Source organism: Pseudopipra pipra, chromosome 8, assembly GCF_036250125.1.
Source record: "Pseudopipra pipra isolate bDixPip1 chromosome 8, bDixPip1.hap1, whole genome shotgun sequence".
Classification (NCBI taxonomy): domain Eukaryota; kingdom Metazoa; phylum Chordata; class Aves; order Passeriformes; family Pipridae; genus Pseudopipra; species Pseudopipra pipra.
The window spans coordinates 11,348,207-11,370,850 of NC_087556.1; the positions used below are offsets into that span (position 1 = coordinate 11,348,207).

Genomic DNA, 22,644 nt, shown 5'->3' on the forward strand with positions numbered 1-22,644 from the left:
GGTCAAAACATAATACAGTGCAATGGACAATATATGAACCATAAAGAGATTTACAAAGAAACTTTATTAGGGCTCAGTCTACAAAGCTGTTGATTATGGCAAGAAATTTAGTAGAAAATTTGGAAGCCTTTTACATGGAGTGATGACTCATTATCAATAAAATGGAATAGGGAAAAATGCTGATATCAATCATTCTTTTATCATCTTTTTTTTTTTCTTTTTCATAGGCAGAAGTGCTGTGCCAAAAAGACATGATGGTAGAGCACTATCTTACCTTTTTACAAATATTTAAAACGTCACGTTGTCTGGGAAGAGAAGCCAAATTAAACATTACCTAACCCTACAGTGCTTTAGCATTGGTCACAGATGTCCTGGAAGAGAACATGCTGAGGTGCTTCATGGCCATAAAGCAAATGTGTTCCTCTTGATAGTAAAACCACAGCCGGAAGAAGTTCAAACTGGAGTTTGGAGTTAATACACAAGTTAATGTGAAATGCAGCTGTGCAACATTTCTAGAATACTAGTACCAGAGAGGATGTTTCAATGAAGGGGTGACCTCCAAAGGTCTCAAGGACCAATGCATTTAAATAGACAGAAGTGAGTCCAGAAAGAGGAACTGTAAAAGCAAAATAAACAGTGGTCCTGCAAATTCATTCCTTGTATATGTCAAATTACTTGTGCTCTTCATCATTTTAGGAGCTTGTGGGGTTTTTTATTTTTATATGTGATAAGAGAGGCCTGCTTCTGCGTTCTGCTTGAGTGTTACCTTCAAAACATGAATGCTGATTCCCAAACTACAGTTTTTTTCCTTAAGTGGCATTGAAAAACCAAGGAAGAGCAAAACCAGAAGCAAGAGAGAGTGGCACTCACAGACTGACAATATTTGATCTTGTCTGCCTTTACTGGATGATTGCTTGTAGAATTAGAAAGAGTTTTCTTTCTTTCTAAGAAACTTTTTGTGTACAAAAAGGGTTTTTGTTAGTGTTGTTTCATCCATTTGCATTGTCTTTTGGTGCCTCCATAAGAAAAAAAAAACAAAACAACAAAACATTTGTATTTAAGAATGAATGTTTATCACTTCAAAAGGTAATATAGTCTTTGAATGTTACCCATTAACTAGGGTTAATATAGTTAGTTATTCTTTTTCTGGGTGTGTTAATGCGTAATTTATTCAGGTTGGGATAGTATCTTCATGTCAGTGAAGTGATGACAGTTTACTGAAGGGAAAGCTGTCCCTCATAATGTGTGTCTGATGTGTGCATTGTCCATGTTTTTAAGTGCAACCAGTGCTCATCATTCCATGAGACAAATTGTCTACAATGGAAAACCAAGAAAAAATATTTGAAATGAATGATTTCATGTCAATGATAATTAGAGAGGGGCCAATGCTGCAGTAGATTACTGGTGAACATTCACAGGCACTGGTTATTGTTTTCAGGAAAGTAGGCAGAAAGTGAAAATTCTAATGAATTCTTACATAACTATGTAACAATGCAGAAATTTGAATCCAAGGAACCACATAAAGGGATTTTTGAAAATAAGCAAGTTTACTTAGTTTGAAGTAAACTAAGTAGGTTTTTAAACTGAAGAGTGATAAGGGTTTCATTGCTGTCAAAATGGCAAAGGCTGTGGAACACATTGCAATCCAAGTACCAGGTACACTTTGAATGATTAAGACAGTATGATTCAGAGTGCATTGAAGTAAAGAGAAATTTTTATTTTGATAGACCTGTACTTTGGTCTGAAATTGAGATTATAATGGTTCTTAAAGAATTAAGGGTAATTACACTTATTTATAATGGTGCACTAGTGCTGGGCATTTTGTGGATCTGCCTCATGGTTATGTTTACTTGTTTGTTATATAGTAACTTAAAGACACAAATACCCACAAAATGCCATCTGTCTTCATACCTGGCATACCATCAGCATATTCCAGACACGAGCCATCTGACAAGTAATTTTCCATAGCAGAACTGATCGCTGAGTGCTCAGATGTGGCAGTTACTATATTTCTAAGGGTGATGGAATATAGTATGAGAATATGATATAAAAATATAATTGAAATGGATGTGGATTAATAGAGGACGGGAAAAGAAAAACAAAGGCTGAAGGGAGAGGTCTGCGTAAATGAGAAGCAGCCGACGTGCTAGATCTTATCAGATGTTTTGTCTCTCAAATGTGCATGAAGAATGAATGAAAATGAAAAAGGAATATTTAAGGAGAGAATTCTACTTTTCTAGAGCTGTAAAAGTCAAAAGAAAATAGTTACATGACACAGAGCAAACTTCTTCCAGTCTTTTGTTAGGAAAGACATGTATTTACAGAGTTTGTATCTATCCTGTAAAACCTCAACACACAGCTGGAAGCACAACATAGATCCCAGAATTAGGGGAGAGACAAACTGAAGAAGCAGCTGCCCTGAGCTGTCACTAGTACTCCTGCATTACTTCGTACTTGGTTGAATTGCTAAGATAACCAATCTTACACAGGTTGAATCCAGAAAGTTTCCAAGAACTGAGTTAATTAGTGAAATATCCTAAAGTTAACTAACTCCCCTGCCAAGAAATGGGCTCTTCCATTTTCCTCACATGATTATCTAGGCACTTTCACTTTTCCATATATAGGAGCAGCTCAGGGACTGACAGATCAGGCTAGGTAGGGATACAGACTTCAGGCACATGCGTTCTCCTTGTATGCATGCACAGATGCAAGCGTATGCTGCTTTCACACACTGAAATTCAAGTTAGCCAAAGAGGTGACAAGTGAAGACAGTGATAGTCCTGCTGATAAAGAGCCTTCTCCTTAAAGAGAAGGCACTAAAGGTAGAACTCTTCAACCACTGTTTGTAGTAATTCATCAGGAAAAGCATCACAACCATGAATGGACCAGTGGATGGTTTATGTGATTACACGCTGGATGATGAAGGGGCTTTCATGTTCACATCGGAGTCAGTGGGAGAAGGACATCCAGGTAAGAAACCAGCTCTGGTAAAAGTGTAAAAAGAATAATATTTTCAGTTAAGATGAATCTTTTTAAAAAGTCTGAAGAAGAATTTATCTGCTATTAATTTTATTATAGAAGTTATATGTAACAGGGTGCTTTTTCTATCTTTTCTACTTACTGGACTACAGAACTGCTATAACTAGTGTGCTTCCAACAGTTTGCGTGCTTTTGCAGGGTGTGTGTTAAACTGAGGAGGGCACTCAGGTTTATGTTGCTGCTCCTTCCTTTTCATCTGAATTTCTTTCAGTATTCCTGTGGAGACACTACTGTGTCTCTGACAGACTCAAGTTTCACATATGGATAAGAATGCATAGCTTACTTCTCAAGTTCTATATCTTTATGGGCCCTGTGAAACTGTCCTCCACATATGTAATGCTCTAAAACTGTCACCCCACGACTGGAGTATCCCTAAGCAGCCTGTTTTAAAGCCTTTTTTTAGTGGTCCCGGCAGCTGTACAGGGCAAAATTGCTGATTTCCAACCCCACTGCCTCCCACCCCTTTCCATCATCTGATGCAATATATGGAATTGCTTAAGCAAATAGTGGACAGTTATTTGCTAAACTTTATGTATGGTCAGCAGAGATTAGTTCAATTTTATTGAAAACAAATATTCATCCACCATAAACATGTACCTTATGTCAACAGCAACTGTTCCCTCAAGTGAGGCCAGGGGACAATAGGCTATTTGATGTCCTGAAAAGTGTATTTGTTTTAGAAGCCAATTTGGTGGCCTGTACTTTTTGCTATAATAAGGCTTTTTCAGGTTTGTGTTTTATGTTATGTGAGTAACTCATAAATGGGTGGAATGACATAGTAGAGGATAAAAAGGTCGGCGGTGAGAATTTGTGTCTATAGTTCTGATACTCCTATGATATAAACTTATTACTGCAGATGAAATCCATGGCTGATGCAATTGAGTATGTCTCCATCAATGGGGAGGCAGCTACATCAGGTTGAACCAGTTGGGGTTCTTTCTGATGTAACACAATCAGAAAATGACAGCCAGGTTTTGTCCTTGGGACATAGATCCCATCTCAAATTTATGTATAATTACATCCAGCATTTGTAGTGCTATGTAGTTTCATAGAAAAAAAATAACATTATACAATATGGTAATTTTAAATGGATGATAGTATTTCCAAAGATGACAGGTCACAATTTATGCTACTCTAATCATTATTTTTAATCCCCTTGGGGCAATAATAGGGAACTCTCGGAGCAGAAAGAGTTCAACTGAGTCCCCAGGTTTAGCTTTGTCCCTTGATTTCTTTCCTTTACCGGTTCTCTTTTTATCTTGTTTCTTGTTTTAGAATTTGACCTATTTTTCAGTTGTTCTTCACATTCTCTTCTTTATTTCCAAACACTCTATAGGCCCTCAGTAACTTTCTTTTAAGGCCCATGAACATTATTTTTCTCCTGTGTTAAACACTGGGAAACACTGTTACCACTTGTCTGATGTGTGTACAGCCTCTTACCCTGGTGGGTCTCTGGGTACTCTGAGATGCGAAGTGACCACTTGGAGGTTCGTTGTGGAGTGAGTAGAAAATGGAAAATTACTTGGATATTTTGAAGACTGTGATGCTTGTACTTTCTTAAACAGCCTAGATCTCCGTGTAGGGTACTGAAAACCCAAACCCTATGGCAAAGGGAAGATACAGATTTTCCAGATCAAAGGCAGGCAAGTTGGCAGTAACTCTGGGTGGTCCAGCAAATTCTTGTTCCTGAACATAGCCCAGCAAGGGAGCTTAATTGTCTCGGCTGTAGCTCTTAGTTCCTGACAGCAAATTGATCTCCCTTACATCCTGGCCAACTCCCCCTTTTCCTTCTCTGGTTTTGTACAAGAGGTGTAGACATGCCGCTAGGATTTTATCACCCAGGAAAATCTTGGCTATTTCTTAAAATGGGGCCCAGTGCCTGGGGCTGTAGTTGGGCTTCTGACGTTATCTGTAGCAATAGAATTTTATTGTGAGTTTTGATTTCCTCTGTTTATACAAAATGGATAATTTGCGTGTTCTTGATTATTTCTCTTCCGTATCTGATGGCATAATTTTGCTAGAGGGCATTATGTGAAGTAAAGATCCTGAACCGCATCTTTGTCTGGTGGAAATTCGAATTGTTCTGATTATATTAGCTGAGGACCGAGCGCTTTAATGGAGACCTCCTCCTTAATGCACAAAGCAGGAGAAATTACATGCTTATTTATTTTATACCTGTACAATGCCTGGAGCTGGGTGTCACTGAGAAGCCCAAATTCCGTGGAAGCAAGTAATAGCTGCCAGTAATTGACATACAGGTATTACCTCTGCTCCCCAGAGATATTATAGGAGACTGTTTATCCCATCTTCTCAGTCCAGATTCTTGGGTGTAACATTTGGGAATCCCTTTCAGATCTTTAATCATTTAGTCATTTAGTGGGGTAAATTCCAAATTCTCTGCATTTCAATAGAATAATAAAAGCACTCAGACAGTAGCATGAGCAAGAGAAAGATTCTGTATTTAGTTAGCTGATTTTTGTCACTGCTCCATTTTGCTTAGTCCAGTCATGTCTGTGCTGCATGATAGTTTCACGATGCTTTGAAAGGCATTGAGTGTTTCTCTACCCCACAATGTTTTACAGATGTCAAACCACTTAGGAATAATTCCTTCCCCTATTTGGTGTGACTCCAGGTGGAATTTCCTGCAAACTAAATGTCGTTCAGTTTTCCAGAAAGTATCAAGGAATCTTTAAAAATATAAGAGCAAACATCTGCTAAAAGCACCCTCAGATTTTCAACCATATTAAAAGCATCTGTTTATCTCCTAGATATTCACAGGGGAAAAAAAAAAATCGCAAAAGAAAAAAAAAAAAAAAAAAACCAAACCAGAAAATGCAGATCTTTCCAGCAAGTTGATTCTTGCTTGTCTTATATCTAAGATTATATATACCTAATGATATACATAATACTTCAGTAAACTGCACATTGAACAGAGAACAGATGTACAAGATATTTAAACAGTGTTAATAGTGCAATATCACTACAGCTATCAACTAGCACTCCTCAAGAGTCTTTTAAATAGGAAAAAAGTACTGCATATTTAAGCTATTTGAAGTCTTTCTAATGAAACTTTTTGGTGGAAAGTTCATTTTTTGATGAAATGCTAGTGATAAGTATCTGCATTTCTTCACTGTTTTTTTTACCAGAAAACTGAGAATTGCTCAGTTTTCCATATTTTGAATATAAAACTTCACATTCTAGTTTAAAATTATTTTTTTTCTGTTGATATAAATAAAATGCCATTAAAAATACTGAATTTTGTTTTAATGATCACAGGATTTGAAAGAAAGTCAACCTTGCCATTTCAGATGTTCAGTGTTTATTATATTTACTACACCATCAAAGTCAGAAGTGTGGTTGCACCTGTTTGTTGAACTTCAAAAAATGGAGCTTTTTAAAATTAAATTTTCAGGTTTTACTGCTGTTCGTAGGTTTTGTCTGTGCGTGATGAGTCTGAGAAACTTCCTGGGAAGGTCCTGAGAACTTGTGTTAGGCTCTTAAATATTCTAGATTCATGTAAAAAACTTATATCTTACTATCTGGAACCTGTGAAGCTCCTTCTATTTATTGGAGATCACTTTTGTTGTTTACTCCTTTACTTCATAATATGACAACTGGACTTTTGAGGGCTGGTCTTATCATCGGTCTCCCTAGACTAATTTTTTAGTTAGCAAGAGTTGTTTCATGGCTATTTGGCATCTCTGCCATAAGGATAAGTCTGTGGGATGATTTGATTTCATGAAAAGAACTCATGGTCATCTAATACTTTTGTGCTCAGTCAAGAAATCCTCAGCTTAGATACCCTGCAATAGTTACCCTATTGGATAGTAATTCACTACATGGAAGAATGCATGAACTGAATTCTGACCTCTGAAAGCATCTTTTAAAAATGATAATGTCTCACAAGAGGTGGTCCATTATGCTTTCCCTGTTTCCAAAAGGAAAGGGGAAAAAAAAAAGAAAGAAAGAAGCATATCCTCTCATATTTAGCAGCTAATAAGAGAAATGAGATGGTTGAGATGAGAAATTTGAATAACAGAATGAAAGGTGCACAAAGCCTGCTAAGCATTACTAAAAATAGAATGCCTGGTTTTATTTTACACCTGAGACCTTTGCTAACAGACATGCCTTTAATTTAATGCATTAATTAGCCAATCATCCAGTTAGATTTCTCTTTCCAGTCTTAATAGATATGTCTGTATCTGTATTTGGAGATCTAGTTGCACTAGATCTGCTGGTTGTTGCACCAACAATCAGATATGTCATGAGTTATCAAACTGATTTGCCTCAGACTATTTTCATCTAAAGGTACATTCTCAGCATGGTACACTAAATTATTCTAATTTATTCTTTTCATTGATTAGATTCTCACATAGATTTTAAAGGCCAGAAGTGACCTCCAATATATAGTCTGGTCTGACCTTCATACACAGGTCATATTATTTCATGCAAGAATTCATCAGACAAGCTAGTAAATAATGGTTGAATTTCATTTATACCTTTTAAAATTATATCTAATTTTCATGTGGTGATTTGAAGAACAAGGAATCCTGAGTGTCTCTAGATGAATGATTTCAGTGGCTCTCACCCTTTTGAGATTTTGCTTTTTGAATCTTTATCTGTCTTTTTTTATTTTCATTTATCATCTGTAGTTATATTCTTGCCCATCAGAAAAAAGCTTTTCTCTCAGCATAGTATTTTTGGGTTCTTAGAGACTGTGATCCCAGTGCCTGTAGGGATTTCCTCTGGTAGGTTGCCTCTCCTTCAGTCTTTCAAAACTAGATTGAGTTTGATTGATATAATCCTGTAAAGTAGACTTTTCTGATTTAAGGCATCCTTCTCAGTCTGGCTTAAACCTTCCCATAGCTTCTTAACTTCATCTTTGGAATACCAGCACCAAAATTTAGTATTTCTGTAGCAGTCTAATACTGCTGTATGGATATAATGTCATTTCTATGGATGACTGTCCCTCTGGGTTCTATCACAATCTTTTTACAGCAGCAGTTTTGTAAGACAAACTCTCTCCTTCTGTAAATGTGGACTGTACTTTTTGTTCAGGAGTGTTTGCTGGTCTGTTTCTCTGAGAAGGAAGCAAAAGAGCTGCTTTCAGTATCCATGGAATACTGTAGATACTAATGATACAGTTAATTTTTAAAAAAAACCCAACAACCAACCTCATGAAAGCATTCTGTTAAATCTTCACTTACTGATTTCACTGGCTGCTGTGGCTCGTGGTCCCTTAAGATGTTTCATGGTAGTTATAGTTCATTAATTAATTTCAATCACAGCATGCAAAAACAACATAATGTTCTTTGTACCAGCTGGCATGCTTCATGTGGAGCAAGGACAGGGATAAAGGTGTTCATGGCATAGGAACTCTGGGTGGTGAAAAAAAGACTAAAAAACAGTCCCAGCCACTTGGACTTTACTACAGGGCAGTGGACCTGCACTAGGAGGACCATTCTAACCCCATTTGTTTTGTTGTCTTACCTAGGTAATCAAAAATTTCATTTTTCATCAGTAATTTTTGCTTTCACACTTGAAAATATGGCTCTATTTCCTTATAAATCTGAGAAATTTGAAGAGATAGGCAGAGATACATTTAAATCACTCCTGCCACCTTTGTCCCCAGGTTTGCTAAACAAGGTTCAATTGGACATCTGATTAAACTGCAAGAATGGTATCTGATTCCTGTTTGGTAATAATTGTCCCAAATTTAGTAATCCATGCACAGTTCTTGTAAGGCTGAAAGTTCCAATGCAGCTGACATCTGTTAATTGTCTTTCATGTTCCTTCTTTTTGTGTTGAAGTAGTTAATATGGGAGACAAGAGTGCAGGAATCACATTAGTTCTCCAGTCTTTGATTTGTCCCTCTTAGCTAAATGTACACCATCTTCCTGAAAATAAATGAGAATTTGTTTTGATTTGAGGTTAAATGTATTAAAGGCCTCCAATGACAGACTCTTACAAAATGTTGCTTTCCAACAGATTGTGTTGCACAGGATATTAATTTATTTTGCCACACAGCATGTTATGGTGAAGTCTAAACACAGTATACAATACTGGACTTTTTTTTAAAGAATTATACAATTAAATTATATGAGAAAATTTACTATTTTCCTGTAGAAGGCATTGCTGTGGGTGCTGCCCTTTTGTGTTCATTAGGTTAGCTACATTATTTAAATAAGGTTCAAAGAAAGAAAAAGATAAAAGATTATTATGATAAACCTGAATTGAAACCTTTGTACTTGGCAGGTAACTAAAGATTTACCTCAGGCAAACTTCAGTTGATAAACCCTTCTTGCTTTTGTGTGTGCTCCCTCCACTGCCTTGGGTGCAGGCGTTTTTAGGGAGCAACACTGCCGGATGGTAGGAAGCAGTGACAAAAAGCAAACCTGAAACAGGCTCTCCACTGACCTGTGCATGATGTGTATTAATCTAAATACTTTCTTAGGCTTTACCCACAGGGTTGGTCAGGTACAGTCTAACTTCCTGCTAGGGCAATGGAAGTTGGTGGTGAAACATCACCGTTCTGTTAGAATATCCCTGGTGTGGAGGGCATGCTGTATTGGCTTGTGGTGTTAGAGAAGGAGAAGGCTGGGAGGAAAACCTCATTCTCTGTTCATTGTTTCACACCTAAGTGCAAAAATCTACAGGTAAAGTTATAGTCACTGTTAGTTTACACCAGTGAGTAAATTCCCCACTGCATCTACAGAGTTTGTTTGCAGGATGTTTCATATGTCTTTCTATTTAGCTGGATTAAATATGCCAAATATAGCAAAAAAAAATAAGCAATAAAAGAATTCCTTTCTGAAATACCTACTCTAAGTGGGGCAAGCAGTCCATGGTTTCCATTGAGTGCTGTGGTTTTGCATCACAGCTTTGATGTCTTGCAGATAAAATCTGTGATCAAATCAGCGATGCTGTACTAGACGCCCACCTCAGACAGGACCCAAATGCCAAGGTTGCTTGTGGTAAGTTGTTTGCTACTTTGCTTTGTCATCACACATTCTTCTTTTAGGATGTTGAAAAGAGCTAGCTCATTTCACTCTCAAAAAGTGACATAAGAATTTCAGTCTTGAAGAGAAGGAGAGACGAGAAGAAACAGTAAAAGTTTTTATTAAGGCGGAAGCCTAAGTGGGCTGTAGAAGAATAGGGCTGTTGATTTTGTTTGTGGACTGAATTGTCCTGGGAGAAACAGATTTGGATTGACTAGAGTGGATTTTTGAAAGAATATTTGAATGTTTTGTTGAGAAGTTCATTTACTGTATTTAATAAAGTACTATTTTTTCAGTCCAAGTTCCTGCTTGTTTTTTGAAATCTACTTAGAAGTTGTACCATCAAATTTCAGGTTATTACTACAGTTAATTTATTGTGTAACTAAATCCCATCTTCAGATTCTTCCTTCTGGGACTGAAGGCAAGTTTTCAAAATAGTTGATCACTGATTAGTTTTATTTAGCCTCACTATATACCTTAGACTGTGTGGATTTAAAAATCATGGTTTAATGTTAAATTTCTCTTAAGTTGATGCATATCACTGAATCATGCTCAGTGTTTTGACTTTCTCATTTGTAAATAGGACATGTTAGTCTTTTCCTTACTTTCAGGCATATAGTGAATATGAAATGAATTTGTTATAGGAGATAATAATGCTAAAAATATGGGTAGAAAGGATTTACACTCTATACACCCAATAGATCTCTCAAAATCACCATTGTTGCAAATACAGTTATTTGTTTTAGTAGGCTGGCTTATTCTGCTATTGTAATCCTGTTTTCATCTCTCTTTTCAGAGACAGTATGTAAGACAGGAATGGTGTTGCTCTGTGGGGAGATCACATCTCGTGCTATTGTGGATTATCAGCGAGTCGTCCGAGATGCAATTAGACATATTGGCTATGATGATTCAGCTAAAGGTTGGTGGAAAAACTCATGAAATCCTGGAAGAGCAAGCAATAGGCAACTGCAAAACAGGTCTGTCACCAATTCCGTACATGGGCTTTAGCAAGCCTGATAAAAACACAGTATACTGTTTGACAGTTGCTTACATGGTGCTACATGATACACTTTCTGGCTTTATCCCAGTAAGAAAGAAACTGCCACTTATTAGTCAAAACTGAATTGGGAATAGACAGACTAAACTTTGAACTGTGGTATTAGGCCAGAATAATTAACTGCAGCTTGAGGCACAGAACTTAGTACTCCTCCAAACTTGCAAGAACTTGACTCTTGGTTTTTCTTTTGCCAAGCAGATTGATGCATCTTGTTTTGAAAGAAAGAGAAGAAACCTAATTCATTTCATTGTACCTTTATATTTTTGTACTGTGGTACCATCTGGAATTCCAGGTGTAAAGCTGGTTCTCAGTGTGGAGGGTGCTCTGAATAACTACTTCTACAATGAGGAGGGTGCAGTGCAGACCTGGTTTGTGTGACATGCAAATGATTAAAAAGACAAAATGCTCTATGTACCAAACACATTTCACTTTCTGATTTGCATGTGTCCGTTTATACAGTATAAATATTCCAAGTATTCTGTTACAGTGAAGCGTATCTTTTAAGAGCTTTTGGTTAAAAAGTTGTTTACTGCAGTCCTTTAATTGCTATTGAATTTGCAGGGAGATTGTGGTGGGAGAATATTATAGCAGCACATCTGCAGGTTTCCTCTACTGTCATGTTTCAGCAGTGCTTACAGAGAACACTGGCAAATCTAGTAGGTCATAAATCTCCTGTTTAACCTAACTGCCCAAAATTATGAGGGGAGATGCAGTGACCCAATAAAAAACAATTTCTAGAAGTAAAACAAAACCTAAACCAAACAATGGTATATGAAGATACAATTTTCTTCTCTGTATAGCCTACTTAAAAGAGGGTGAAGAGCATTCAAGTGAATCATATGCATGTGGACATGTATATATGTTGTACTGGCTGAACATGAGTTTGGTCAGCAGCTGTCAGTGGCTACAGTTCTAGGAAAGGTTGAATTTGGAGAGAAACAAGTTATTATTTATATACCTAGGAACAGGTGGAAAATTTTGGCACAATCTTCTTTCAATTTCTTTTTAAAACCTTACTTTTGGTCTTTGAAAGTCATGTAAATTCCCACTTCAAGATTTACTGTGACACTTGAATCTGTTTTTTTTCCCTCTATTTGTTGTTCACACAAAGTCCTGTGAGAGATTTAGGTATTACATGTATTGCATGTATTACAAACAGTGTGTTAGAGAGCAGAGCCTTCAGTTGCTGAAAACATCAGCCTCTAGGAATTTATGTAGAAGGTTTTGTTACTATTTATTTGGGAGAGGCTCATTATTTACCTTTTTGTCTAATTTTCTGAGTTGACAATTCATAATCTGAATTGGCTTGGCGCAGGGAGCCAGTGCAGGAGAAAATAACAAGCAGTAACAAGCAATAAAGGCAACCCTGTATACCCCACACCATCCTAAAAAAGGTTTCAAGTGTGATATTTACAAAACAATTACTAGAAACAGTGGAAAGATTTTGAGTTCTGAAGGTGGTATCCTATATAAAATGAAAATTTTGTCATATGGTTCCATGTTACTTTCCCTAATTGTGACAGAAAAAGCTAATTCAGTGCTATTCTTTTTTCCAAATAGGCTTTGACTACAAGACTTGTAACGTTTTAGTGGCACTGGAACAGCAGTCACCTGATATTGCCCAAGGTGTTCATCTACACAGGAATGAAGAGGATGTTGGTGCTGGAGATCAGGTAGATGTGGCATCACATCTAAAGCATCAAAGATGTTTTAATAGAAAAAATTTACCCCTTCTTACTGCCCTATTTTCTGTGTCAAAACCCTTGTCAAAATATTTCCACACTTCTATCTTGGACTACCCCAGAATAAACCCCATGTTTTTACTAAACAGTTGAAAGTTCTTTGAGAGCAGACTTTTCCTGGTGCTTGTTTTAGCACTCCATTCAAGTGAGGAGAGCTCTGGCATTTGGTAGTAGCTGAGGAGGTGCCCTATAGAACTTAGCAAAAGTTTTTTTTCTTACATATTTCATGTTTTTGCTGAGTAGATTTAGGTTCATCAGTCCATTCGTCTTGCAGCCAGACTTGTCATGTAAGGTGGAATAAACAAAAGATCTTTTCACTTCCACAGAGCTCTTGAGATTTTGTACATCCAAAAATTAGATGATGTTTCAACTGTCCTCAGCATTAGTACAAAGAGTGCCAGAGTGCTTTTAATTTTCACTTATTTCCCAGAAGCAGATATTGTAATAGGTGTTGCACATAATTAAGGCTGTCCGAACTGCATTTCTATGAGCTAAATAGGTAATATAGGTAATTATGGTATATTCCCAAGAGAGAGATACCAACACAAAAACTCCATAATCTGACTGATGCCAGTATGAGTGACTTCAGCATTTACAGTAGTTATCATTAGAAGTAATATCTAGTTTATAACAGTGCTGTTGAAAACTGTAAGTGAAGGTATTAGAGTACAGGACGCAAAGTAATATTGTTCAAAAAATCCCTTAAGGTCTAAATTAAAATGCTTTTATGCTGTCACGGAGTCATAACACTACATAAGATGAAAAGATATCTTCTTGGGCACTTTGACTTTCTTTGGCACTTTGGTAGCCTCCCTTCCCATTCCCATCAAAGTACATTCCTGTCTTTTTTTTCCCCCCCCCCACAACATACACTGGATGAGATAAAAGGAAATGCTCCTAACTCTATTTAACAAATTATAATCTGGTGCAGGAAACATGAGTGAATACTGGTAGAAGCTGTGACTAGAAGCATATGGCATTGAAAAATCTGAGGCAGGTGCCTTAAACTGGTGAATGGTGTGTCCTTCATGGAGTGCTGGCATCCCATTCCACTGTCATTTCAGGTGCGACCTGCAGTGTGTATGTCTGTACTCATACACAAAAGCCTCTGCAACCTTTTCAGACTACTGATAGCATCTTTTTTATGACAAAATAGTCCTTAACCTTTTTCTCCAGCGGATTTTTTTTTCTGTGAAAGAATCTGGTGGGGTTTTTTTTCACAGAAACATCTCCATTTTTGTCCAGGTTTCCAGTTCAACATGTAAACCTTCAGGCTTTCAGTCGAAAAATCTAGGAACATGGTTTGTTTCTCATTACACTGTAACATGTTGGAGCCTGACCCAAGTTTAGGCTTCTTGCACTGTAATGTAAAACAGTAGAAAGTAAACCTGAGGGTACTGTTTACTCTTTGCTTCAGATGAAATCTCATTGTCTTTGGTTGTGGTGCCATTAACAGTAATTGAAGTATATTTTCTCCCCCTGTAGGGTTTGATGTTTGGTTATGCAACTGATGAAACAGAAGAATGTATGCCTCTAACAATTATTCTAGCTCATAAACTGAATGCCAGGTTAGCAGAGCTGAGGCGTAATGGAGAACTTCCTTGGCTGAGACCTGACTCTAAGACACAGGTAAATACTGCTATGGTTGTCTAGATAGTTGAAAACTGAGCACATCAATTGTTGTCTTCAAAACTATGTAATATTTCTGGAAAGAAAAGGTGTTAAGCCTATCAGGATAACCTACAAGTAAGAGATAAAGCTTTTCCACTGCTTATGATACTGTCTCCTTGACTGTTGGAAAGTGGTTAACTTGTATCAGAGCCCTTAAGCACCTAACAGTGAAGAGACATTTAACCCCTCAGACTTAAGTGGTTTGTGCTCATTGAAAAAGTGACAGGACATCCAAAGGATTTATTTGTATTTAGGGATTTGGAGTGACATTTTCAAGATGCAACAAGAATGTAAATTTCTGAGGCTTGGAAGCTTTGATGGAAATCCCAACTAAAAGACACATTTTGGATGATTTCATAGAGAATCAGATGGTCTACCAGATGAGTTTTTTTGTTTGTTTGGTTGGTTGGTTTTTTTGTTTTGTTTTGGTTTTGGTTTTTTTGTTTGGTTGGTTGGATTTTGTTTTTGTTTTTTTTTAATTTTCTATTTTCTTCCTTAGCATAGAAAACATGAGGTGAGAAAATAGGCTTTATTTCTCATACCCTGGCAACAATGTGAACAGTGATCAATATAATGCATGACAGCATTGACATTTTGCTACAGTTTTACTTTTGTAATAGTGTGCATGGCATTTGATGAATACCAGTAATACATTTGATGGCAACTTTGGTGTTTTCTTCCTCCTTCTCCCTGTTCCATCCAGGTCACAGTTCAGTACACCCAGAAGAATGGAGCAGTGATCCCAGTGCGTGTGCACACCATTGTGATATCTGTGCAGCACGATGAAACCATTTCGCTGGAGAACATGCGCAGAACCCTGAAGGAACGTGTGATCCAAGATGTTGTCCCTGCAAAATACTTGGATGAGAATACTGTTTATCACCTCCAACCTAGTGGGCGTTTTGTTATTGGAGGGCCTCAGGTTTGTCTTGTGTTGTTTTGGTGCTCTTATGAGCTTGCCTTTCACTCTGTGTGTGTGTCTTAAATACTCAGTTTTTTGGCATGTCTGTCCTTAGGCATAAGGTGAAAGCTGCTTAATGCAAGTTTTTCCTGCAGTTGTATGTGGGAGAAGGGCTCAGGATTTCATGCCAAAATAACCTTTGACAGCATGATTATATTGTACATGTGCTGTGACTAGGCAGGCAGGTTGAGCTGAATCTTACATTGCATGTGGAATGTACAACCCAGTTCTGAGTTTCCTCAAACCCCCTTGAGACCATCACTGAGACATGCAGTCCTTTCTCATTGAAAGCATTTCTTGCAGAGAGATGATTGAAAGCATTTCTTGCAGAGAGATGGACAAGAGAAAGTTTGCTTGTCTTACAGTGAACCTGATTTTCAGATCTGCATAGCTCTCACTCTTCTGCCTGACACCAGTAAGAGCTGAAGGTGTTCATCTGTCCTGAAAATCAGCCCCAATAGGCTTCTTCTGGTGAGAAAATAAATGTTCATTTTACTTTATTTAGGCAACGCAGGAGCTGGGATTTATAATTTGATCCTGCACTCGCAGAAGTCAGGCAGAACTTCCACTCTCTGAGATTTAGTTTTTGAAAACAAATTCACCATTACCACTGTTTTAGTCTTCAGATCCTTTCAGAACAATGATAGCAAAATTTCAGAGCTCCTTCCTGAGATTAGGTTCAATTTTACAATAAATCCAAGTAGACACCGTTTTTCCTTTGTTGTTTAAATTCATTCACTTACTGGAATTTGCCAGAATTATTTCTAAGGTGCTGTGTCTTTTTTACCTTAGGGCCACGTAACAGGTAGGAGGGGGTTGAGACTAATCATTATAATAATGTTCCTATAAAAAAATGTATTTTTGTGCAGTTGAATTGGTTGCATCACTGTAGTTTTGCGTATCATTGACATCCTAGACTATGAACAAATGGAGAGTCAAACTTGAGCCATAACTTGAAGTGAAGGAACCAGTGCAGCAATCACAGCTACATACAAAAAGAAGGCTACATATATGAAAATTTTTATGTGTGCAGTAAGCTGCACCCATTAAAAATGTAATCTTTCAGATATGTACTGAACTGCATCCATTTAAAAATGTAATATAATTACATATGATAACCCACCCAGGAATACCCTTTCTACTCCTGTGCTAGAGCTCTATTGCATATGTTTGCACATGCAAACAGAGGCATGTCAAAGTGTCTGTTTACAGCTTTTTAAACCTGGGCTAAGTTTACTTAGTATGGGTCAACCAGCCTATGTGTCCATGACCTTATAACTGCTATCAGCACTTGTGCAATTTACAATAGCATTGCAGCAACCAGAAAATAACTATTTCTTTTCTTGCCTTGAATATCTTGTACCTTCTGGTTACTCAGTTATATTTTTAACAAGGCTAGCTGTAGAAAGCTGCCTTAACCTCCAACTCAGTTCATCTAAGGAAGGCACATGTATTTCACTTATGTTTTTGAGTGCAGTGGTGCCTTGAGTTCTGGCTATGGCAAAATCATTAGTTTTGCTGCTGTCACTGTTTTCCCAACAGCAAAACCCTCTGGTGTGGTGAGGACATTACAGCTCATCACAATAATGACTTCCACATGCTTTACAGATGCATTTGTGCTTGTTCAGCACCTTTGAAACACCCTTTCACATGTCAATTTATTTCTTTCCCTCTCACTCTGTTCTGCTGTCAAGTCATGAAGGCACACAAGGTGTTCTCATTGCAACTGTCTGTGCCATCAAAAATTAAGGACGAGCCAAGCAGAAGAACCTGAGGACGGGTTCCTTTAGGCAGCCTAAATTATCTGAAAATTTACATCTTGCTTCTTTCTTAGCAGAGTGAAACAAAGAGTGCCAAAGTTTTTCTTCTGTGCATATGCATAGTCTTCCTAAGAAAAATGTTGACTCTCCACTTGTGTTTGCCGTGTAGACATTCCAGCAGTTGAATTTTAGTGACATGATGTTTTGAGACAAAGAATTTCAAATCTGCCTGCACAGGTGGCAACTGAATTTCAAATTTGGACACATTTCCATTCATACCAAAAGCTTAAGGATTTAGTAAACTGTAGGGGTCAGACAATTAGTCAGCTGTTGATCAGCTAACCCAGATCAAATGAAAATATGAAGTTCTTGTAAGGAGCAGTCAGGATAGCTGTGTAGGCAGCTAGAAGGTTACCTGCACTTCCTTATTTAGTATTTTAGAATATTCATCTATAAGTATCTGTTCTTAGAAAGAAGTAATCCTTCCTTCTCAGTTACTTATTACTGCCTAGTACTCCATAGGTGTTGTGTACAGTTTAAATTATACTATAAATACTTTGAGGTTGGAAATGTGGTTTTTAGTACATATTTGTATGACAGTCTCTGACACTGCACTAGAAGTGCTGGGTGCCAGCATCCATATAATGATGTATAAGGTACCACTGGCATACCTTTTGATGGTAAATAAAAAACCCAAACATTTACTATTTAATATTTACACAACTTCAGATTTTGACCAGAAGATATGAAAGCCTGATTTTTTTTGTTGTGGGGCTTTTTGGGGTTTTGGGTTTTTTTGTGGGATTTTTTTTTTTTTAAAGAGTGTGAAATCTCTCAGTGGTTCCTATATGGCACATAGTTTTTTAGCAATATTCTGTAATTGATTTGGGTATCATAGGTACATAATTTCTAAACTAAATTTTCCATATTGCCAGGAATATTCACTTTTAAAACAGGCAGTGCATGCTCTAGCTATCTGTGTGTAAACCTGTTTGCTTGATTACCAGACAAATTGATGAACGGCTTGTCTTTTGAATATGGCTTTAAAGAACAGTTATAGCCACTGTTGTAGCTTGGTGAGACGAGTTCATGCCTTCAGCTACCCCACAGCATTCCCTGTGTGGTGAACTACCCTACACATTGTTGCAGTCTTCTGAAGGAATGCACAGCCTTGTTTGAGACTTACAATAGAACAGACTGTAAAATGGACCAATTCTTTTGCTGATTTAGGGTGACGCTGGTGTCACTGGGCGGAAGATCATAGTGGACACTTACGGTGGCTGGGGAGCACACGGAGGTGGTGCCTTTTCGGGCAAGGACTACACGAAGGTGGATCGGTCGGCCGCCTACGCAGCCCGCTGGGTGGCCAAGTCTCTGGTGAAAGCTGGGCTCTGCCGCCGCGTCCTGGTCCAGGTGTGGTTTGCCAAGAATGTTGCTTTTCTCAAGGAGATGTTTCCTTTTCAGATTTACTTGGAGTACACATCGTACAAGACCCTGTAGTAGAAGTGGTTTTGGTGATGGTTTTGGGGTTGAAGAAAGGAAAACTTGATGTGCTTGGTTCAAAACCAGTGTAATGTCACCAATATCAGCTCCTTGAAACTGGAACTGTTCATTTAGCTTTTGTTTTATGGGCCATTTTTCTGGACTTTTATTGAGCCCTCAACCCTCTGACACTTACTGTTATGGAAATGAGCATGGGATGACTGGATAATGGGAAGAAAGTCATGCAGAGACCTCAGCATTTTCAAAGTATTCTTTTTTCTACGAATATAGATTGTGCAAATATGAGAAGTAAAGGAGAGACCCTAGTTTGCATAAGGAGATTCAAAAATGAATGCTTTCCTCTGCTGCATACTGTTGTTCCCTGAGGTGTTGTGTTTATTGGTTAACTATGGTGCCTTTTTTCACACAGGTTTCTTATGCCATTGGGGTTGCTCATCCACTGTCCATTTCGTTGTTCACTTATGGAACTTCCCAAAAAACAGAGAAGGAGCTGCTGGACATTGTACACAAAAATTTTGATCTTCGGCCTGGAGTCATTGTCAGGTATAGAAACACACAAAAAGGAAAATATCCTGGTGGTCACGTCCTAGAAGTGGCTTCTTCCAAAATCTTTGGCTGTTACACTGTAAGAAGCAACCTCTTGAACCAGCAGGGGTTTGTTCCATGCAGTACAGGAGGACTTTCTCTCATTCTGTCATTTTGTCAGTATTTACAGTTGACAGTTTTTATGGTTCTCCCCGTGTGCCATATATTTTAAGATTACAGATATATTTTTCAAGTTTCATATGCAACATATACTTTCAGCATTTGGCCTTCAATAGTATATGGAATTTAAATAAAACAACTTCTGTATTCCAAGAATTTTATATTACTTTGCTGTGAAAACAAAGATATGTTTTGTTTTACAAAATTAATTTAAGATTATTTCATGTTTTCACCTACAATTAATAACTCACAATAATAAGGCCTGCAGTCCTAAAGTACTCGACATTTAAGTTGTGTTGTCACTTTTATTGTCCCCATTGGACACGTTCACTGGTGTGCTTGCATCTCCAGAATATGCTTGTTTGACTAAGGGTGTGAAATGGCTTTCAACATCAGGATTTTAATAGTAGTTATCATGAAGTATCTTAATATGATAAATTTTCTCTTCTTTTTATTATATACACAGGGATTTGGATCTGAAAAAACCCATTTACCAGAAGACTGCTTGTTATGGTCACTTTGGAAGAAAGGAATTCCCATGGGAAGTGCCTAAAAAACTTGTGTTTTGACATTAGCTGTCACCTCTTAAAAACAGAAAGGAAGTCCACTAATGATGGGGGTGCTTCTGAAAATCAAATTTGACAGCTTTGCATTCAACAAAAGGAATTTTAGATTTTAAATGGAAAGAAAGAAAAGGATATTTTCTTGGAAATTGATTTTTTTTAACCCTCAGTGTCTTTTATTATCCAAGATATAATGGACAGAGTCTGTTTTTTCAATCAGCATAAGACAACAAAATACAGTTTACTCTTAGCTGCTGCTCTGTTGGTTCTTTTCATAAAGACAAAGTGTGACTCAGGTACTCAACCAATAGGTGAACCTCAAACCTTTGATGGGCAAAGGTGAAGACAACTTTCCCAACTCTGACTAAGGATCAGCAGATCTCTTGCTTCTTATTAGATGATGGGAAATTCTGGGGTCCAATTTCCTTACTGGAGTTAGCATTGCATACAGCTGGGGGTTGCTTTGATGGGAGAAGGCTGAATATCACACAACCCTATCTTGGCCTCTTTTGTAAAAGATGTTATCCTATATGTAATATTTAAATCACTGTCACTGTATATGTGCTGTTATTGTTGTGTTTCAATTACCTGTGTTTTTGAAACATAAGTGGTCTCCTATGAAAAAACAATCATAGAATAAAAAGCTTTTTCCTACCCTGAATGTAAAGGGGTCTCTTTTTCTGTGTTTTGGGTTTTTTTAATATTGCAGTGTAATGGTTCATCACAACTCAGCCTCTTATACTCTTGTAGGATTTTAGTTTATCAACAAAATTGAATTTTTTTATTAGATTTTGGAATTGTGATACAAATTTGTCTTATAACATGTGTGATCGCTCTTTAGTCCTTGTGATTAGTAGAACCTTGGTGAATAAGTATTCTTATTTGTGACTCTTAGGTTGGTGTTATACAGTATGCTTTCATAATTTTTGCTCCCAAACTTTAGGTTTATTGCATGGCTTTCTGTGTTGGATGTAATTTGGGAATAAAGCACAGAGAAATAACTGCAACATAACAAAGCATGAGGTTAAAAATTGGCCAGAGAGCTGGGCCCTAGCTGGCTGTGTGTGCCCCAGGTGCACAGAAAAACATCCTTGCCTGTGGGGTTTGGGTACTGCTGGGTGGTGTGCCCTGTTACTCCTGCTGGAGCCAGTGACAACCTCTGCTCCTGACAGGTCAGGGTTGCTGCTGTGCACGTGGGCTGGATTGGTCCAGGCTGAGGGCAAGGACGTTTCTGTGCCCATGTGCTGTGTTCTCCTAGATTGTGGTGAACTACTTTTCGCAAAGGACTGTGGATTAATCAAAGGTTTGTTTAAATTTGAAGGCTGTGAGATCTTCTGTGATCAGCTTTGTTTGTCAGTAGGCAACAAGGGGAACTTAATTCTGAAATACAAGGATTATCTGTGTATGGCCCCCAAGAGGGACTTCCTGGTTTACCCAGCTTTCTGTTAAATCTTCTACGCTGGAGAAATGCTGCCACCCCGTGTTTATCTCCTAACTAAATGTCTTTGTACAGTGCCTCCCAAATAGATGTGGTGGAGAGTGGCTGACAGTGATGAATGCTAAAGGAAAAGCTGCCATTTATTCCTTTCAAGTATGTCATAAACACAAAGTCTATCTGGTCAAGCCAGAGGTTGTTCCTCTTTACTAATTACGCTAATGTTCCTGAGATGGCATAAGAAGACACTTCTTTGTGAATGTGCTGGATGTCTTGCTGGTGGCTTAACTTCTTCAGGATCACCTGGTCATAATACATCAGACTACAACCAACAGAAGCAAATGAATGAAAAATTTAAAAAAAAAGAAACCTGAGAAAGTAAGTGCCTTATAAATAAATGTGGTGTGTAACACAGCGCAGAAGCAGCATGTCCATGTCTCAACAAAAAAACCCACCTGAGGACAAAATGAACAGTTCTGCTCTGGTAGTGACAGTAACAACCATTAAAGGTTTGTTGGAGAGGAGGGGTGGGTGGGGGTTGTGTCTGTAGCTGGTTGATGGCCAGGCAAGGCTTGGCAGTGTGTGTGTGTGGGGGGGTGACAGGCTGTCAGATGAAAGGCTATGACTGTGAACCCTGGATTTTACAGATGGGGTCAGCACACCCCTATCATGTTAGCAGTAGCTGGATAATTGGATTAATCTGCTAGTAAATGTGTAGGGTAAATGATCAAACTTCTGTGGCAATTCTACTAGTTATTCAGCTTTTCCCATTAGTGGATATGAGCATATGAGGTTCATGGCTCCATGAAAAAAAAAAAAGTAGCTAAATTCTGGATGCTACAGGATACAGGGTATAACCCCTTGGTTCAAATCAGTTGTCATTTGATGTTCTGAGTTTTCTCTTGGACCATAAGATATGAGGTGGAGCCCTGTAGGTAAGGCATTCTTATGTCTTCTATGAGAGTATGTGTGTGAGAGAGACAGACAGAGACAGATGGGAAGGTAGATAGAGAGCAAGAGCACACAAGAATGTGCATACACTAAACATGTTTACAGTAAACCAGTTAATCTGAAAATTTCCCAGTGGAGTTGGCAGCAGCAGAGAAGCTGATCCGGCTCAGTACCCTAAAGAGAACGCCCCTTGCCCTCTGTAAACCCTGCTGGCAAGCTCTCCTTGGGCTTCCTGGCAAGTAGGGCAACATGTTCATCC

The 22,644-nt window shown here is 38.0% G+C and overlaps 1 protein-coding gene across 1 annotated transcript; it reads left to right on the plus strand.

Annotated features, from left to right (window-relative positions):
- The first annotated feature begins 2,592 nt into the window (after positions 1-2,592).
- On the plus strand, positions 2,593-20,660 carry MAT1A (methionine adenosyltransferase 1A). The gene is made up of 9 exons (XM_064662539.1): positions 2,593-2,970; positions 9,936-10,013; positions 10,834-10,956; positions 12,655-12,767; positions 14,322-14,465; positions 15,211-15,429; positions 18,459-18,641; positions 19,141-19,274; positions 19,903-20,660. Exons 1-9 carry the CDS (start codon positions 2,877-2,879, stop codon positions 20,003-20,005), a joined length of 1,191 nt encoding a protein of 396 aa, XP_064518609.1. The 5' UTR covers positions 2,593-2,876; the 3' UTR covers positions 20,006-20,660.
- Positions 20,661-22,644: the final 1,984 nt, after the last annotated feature.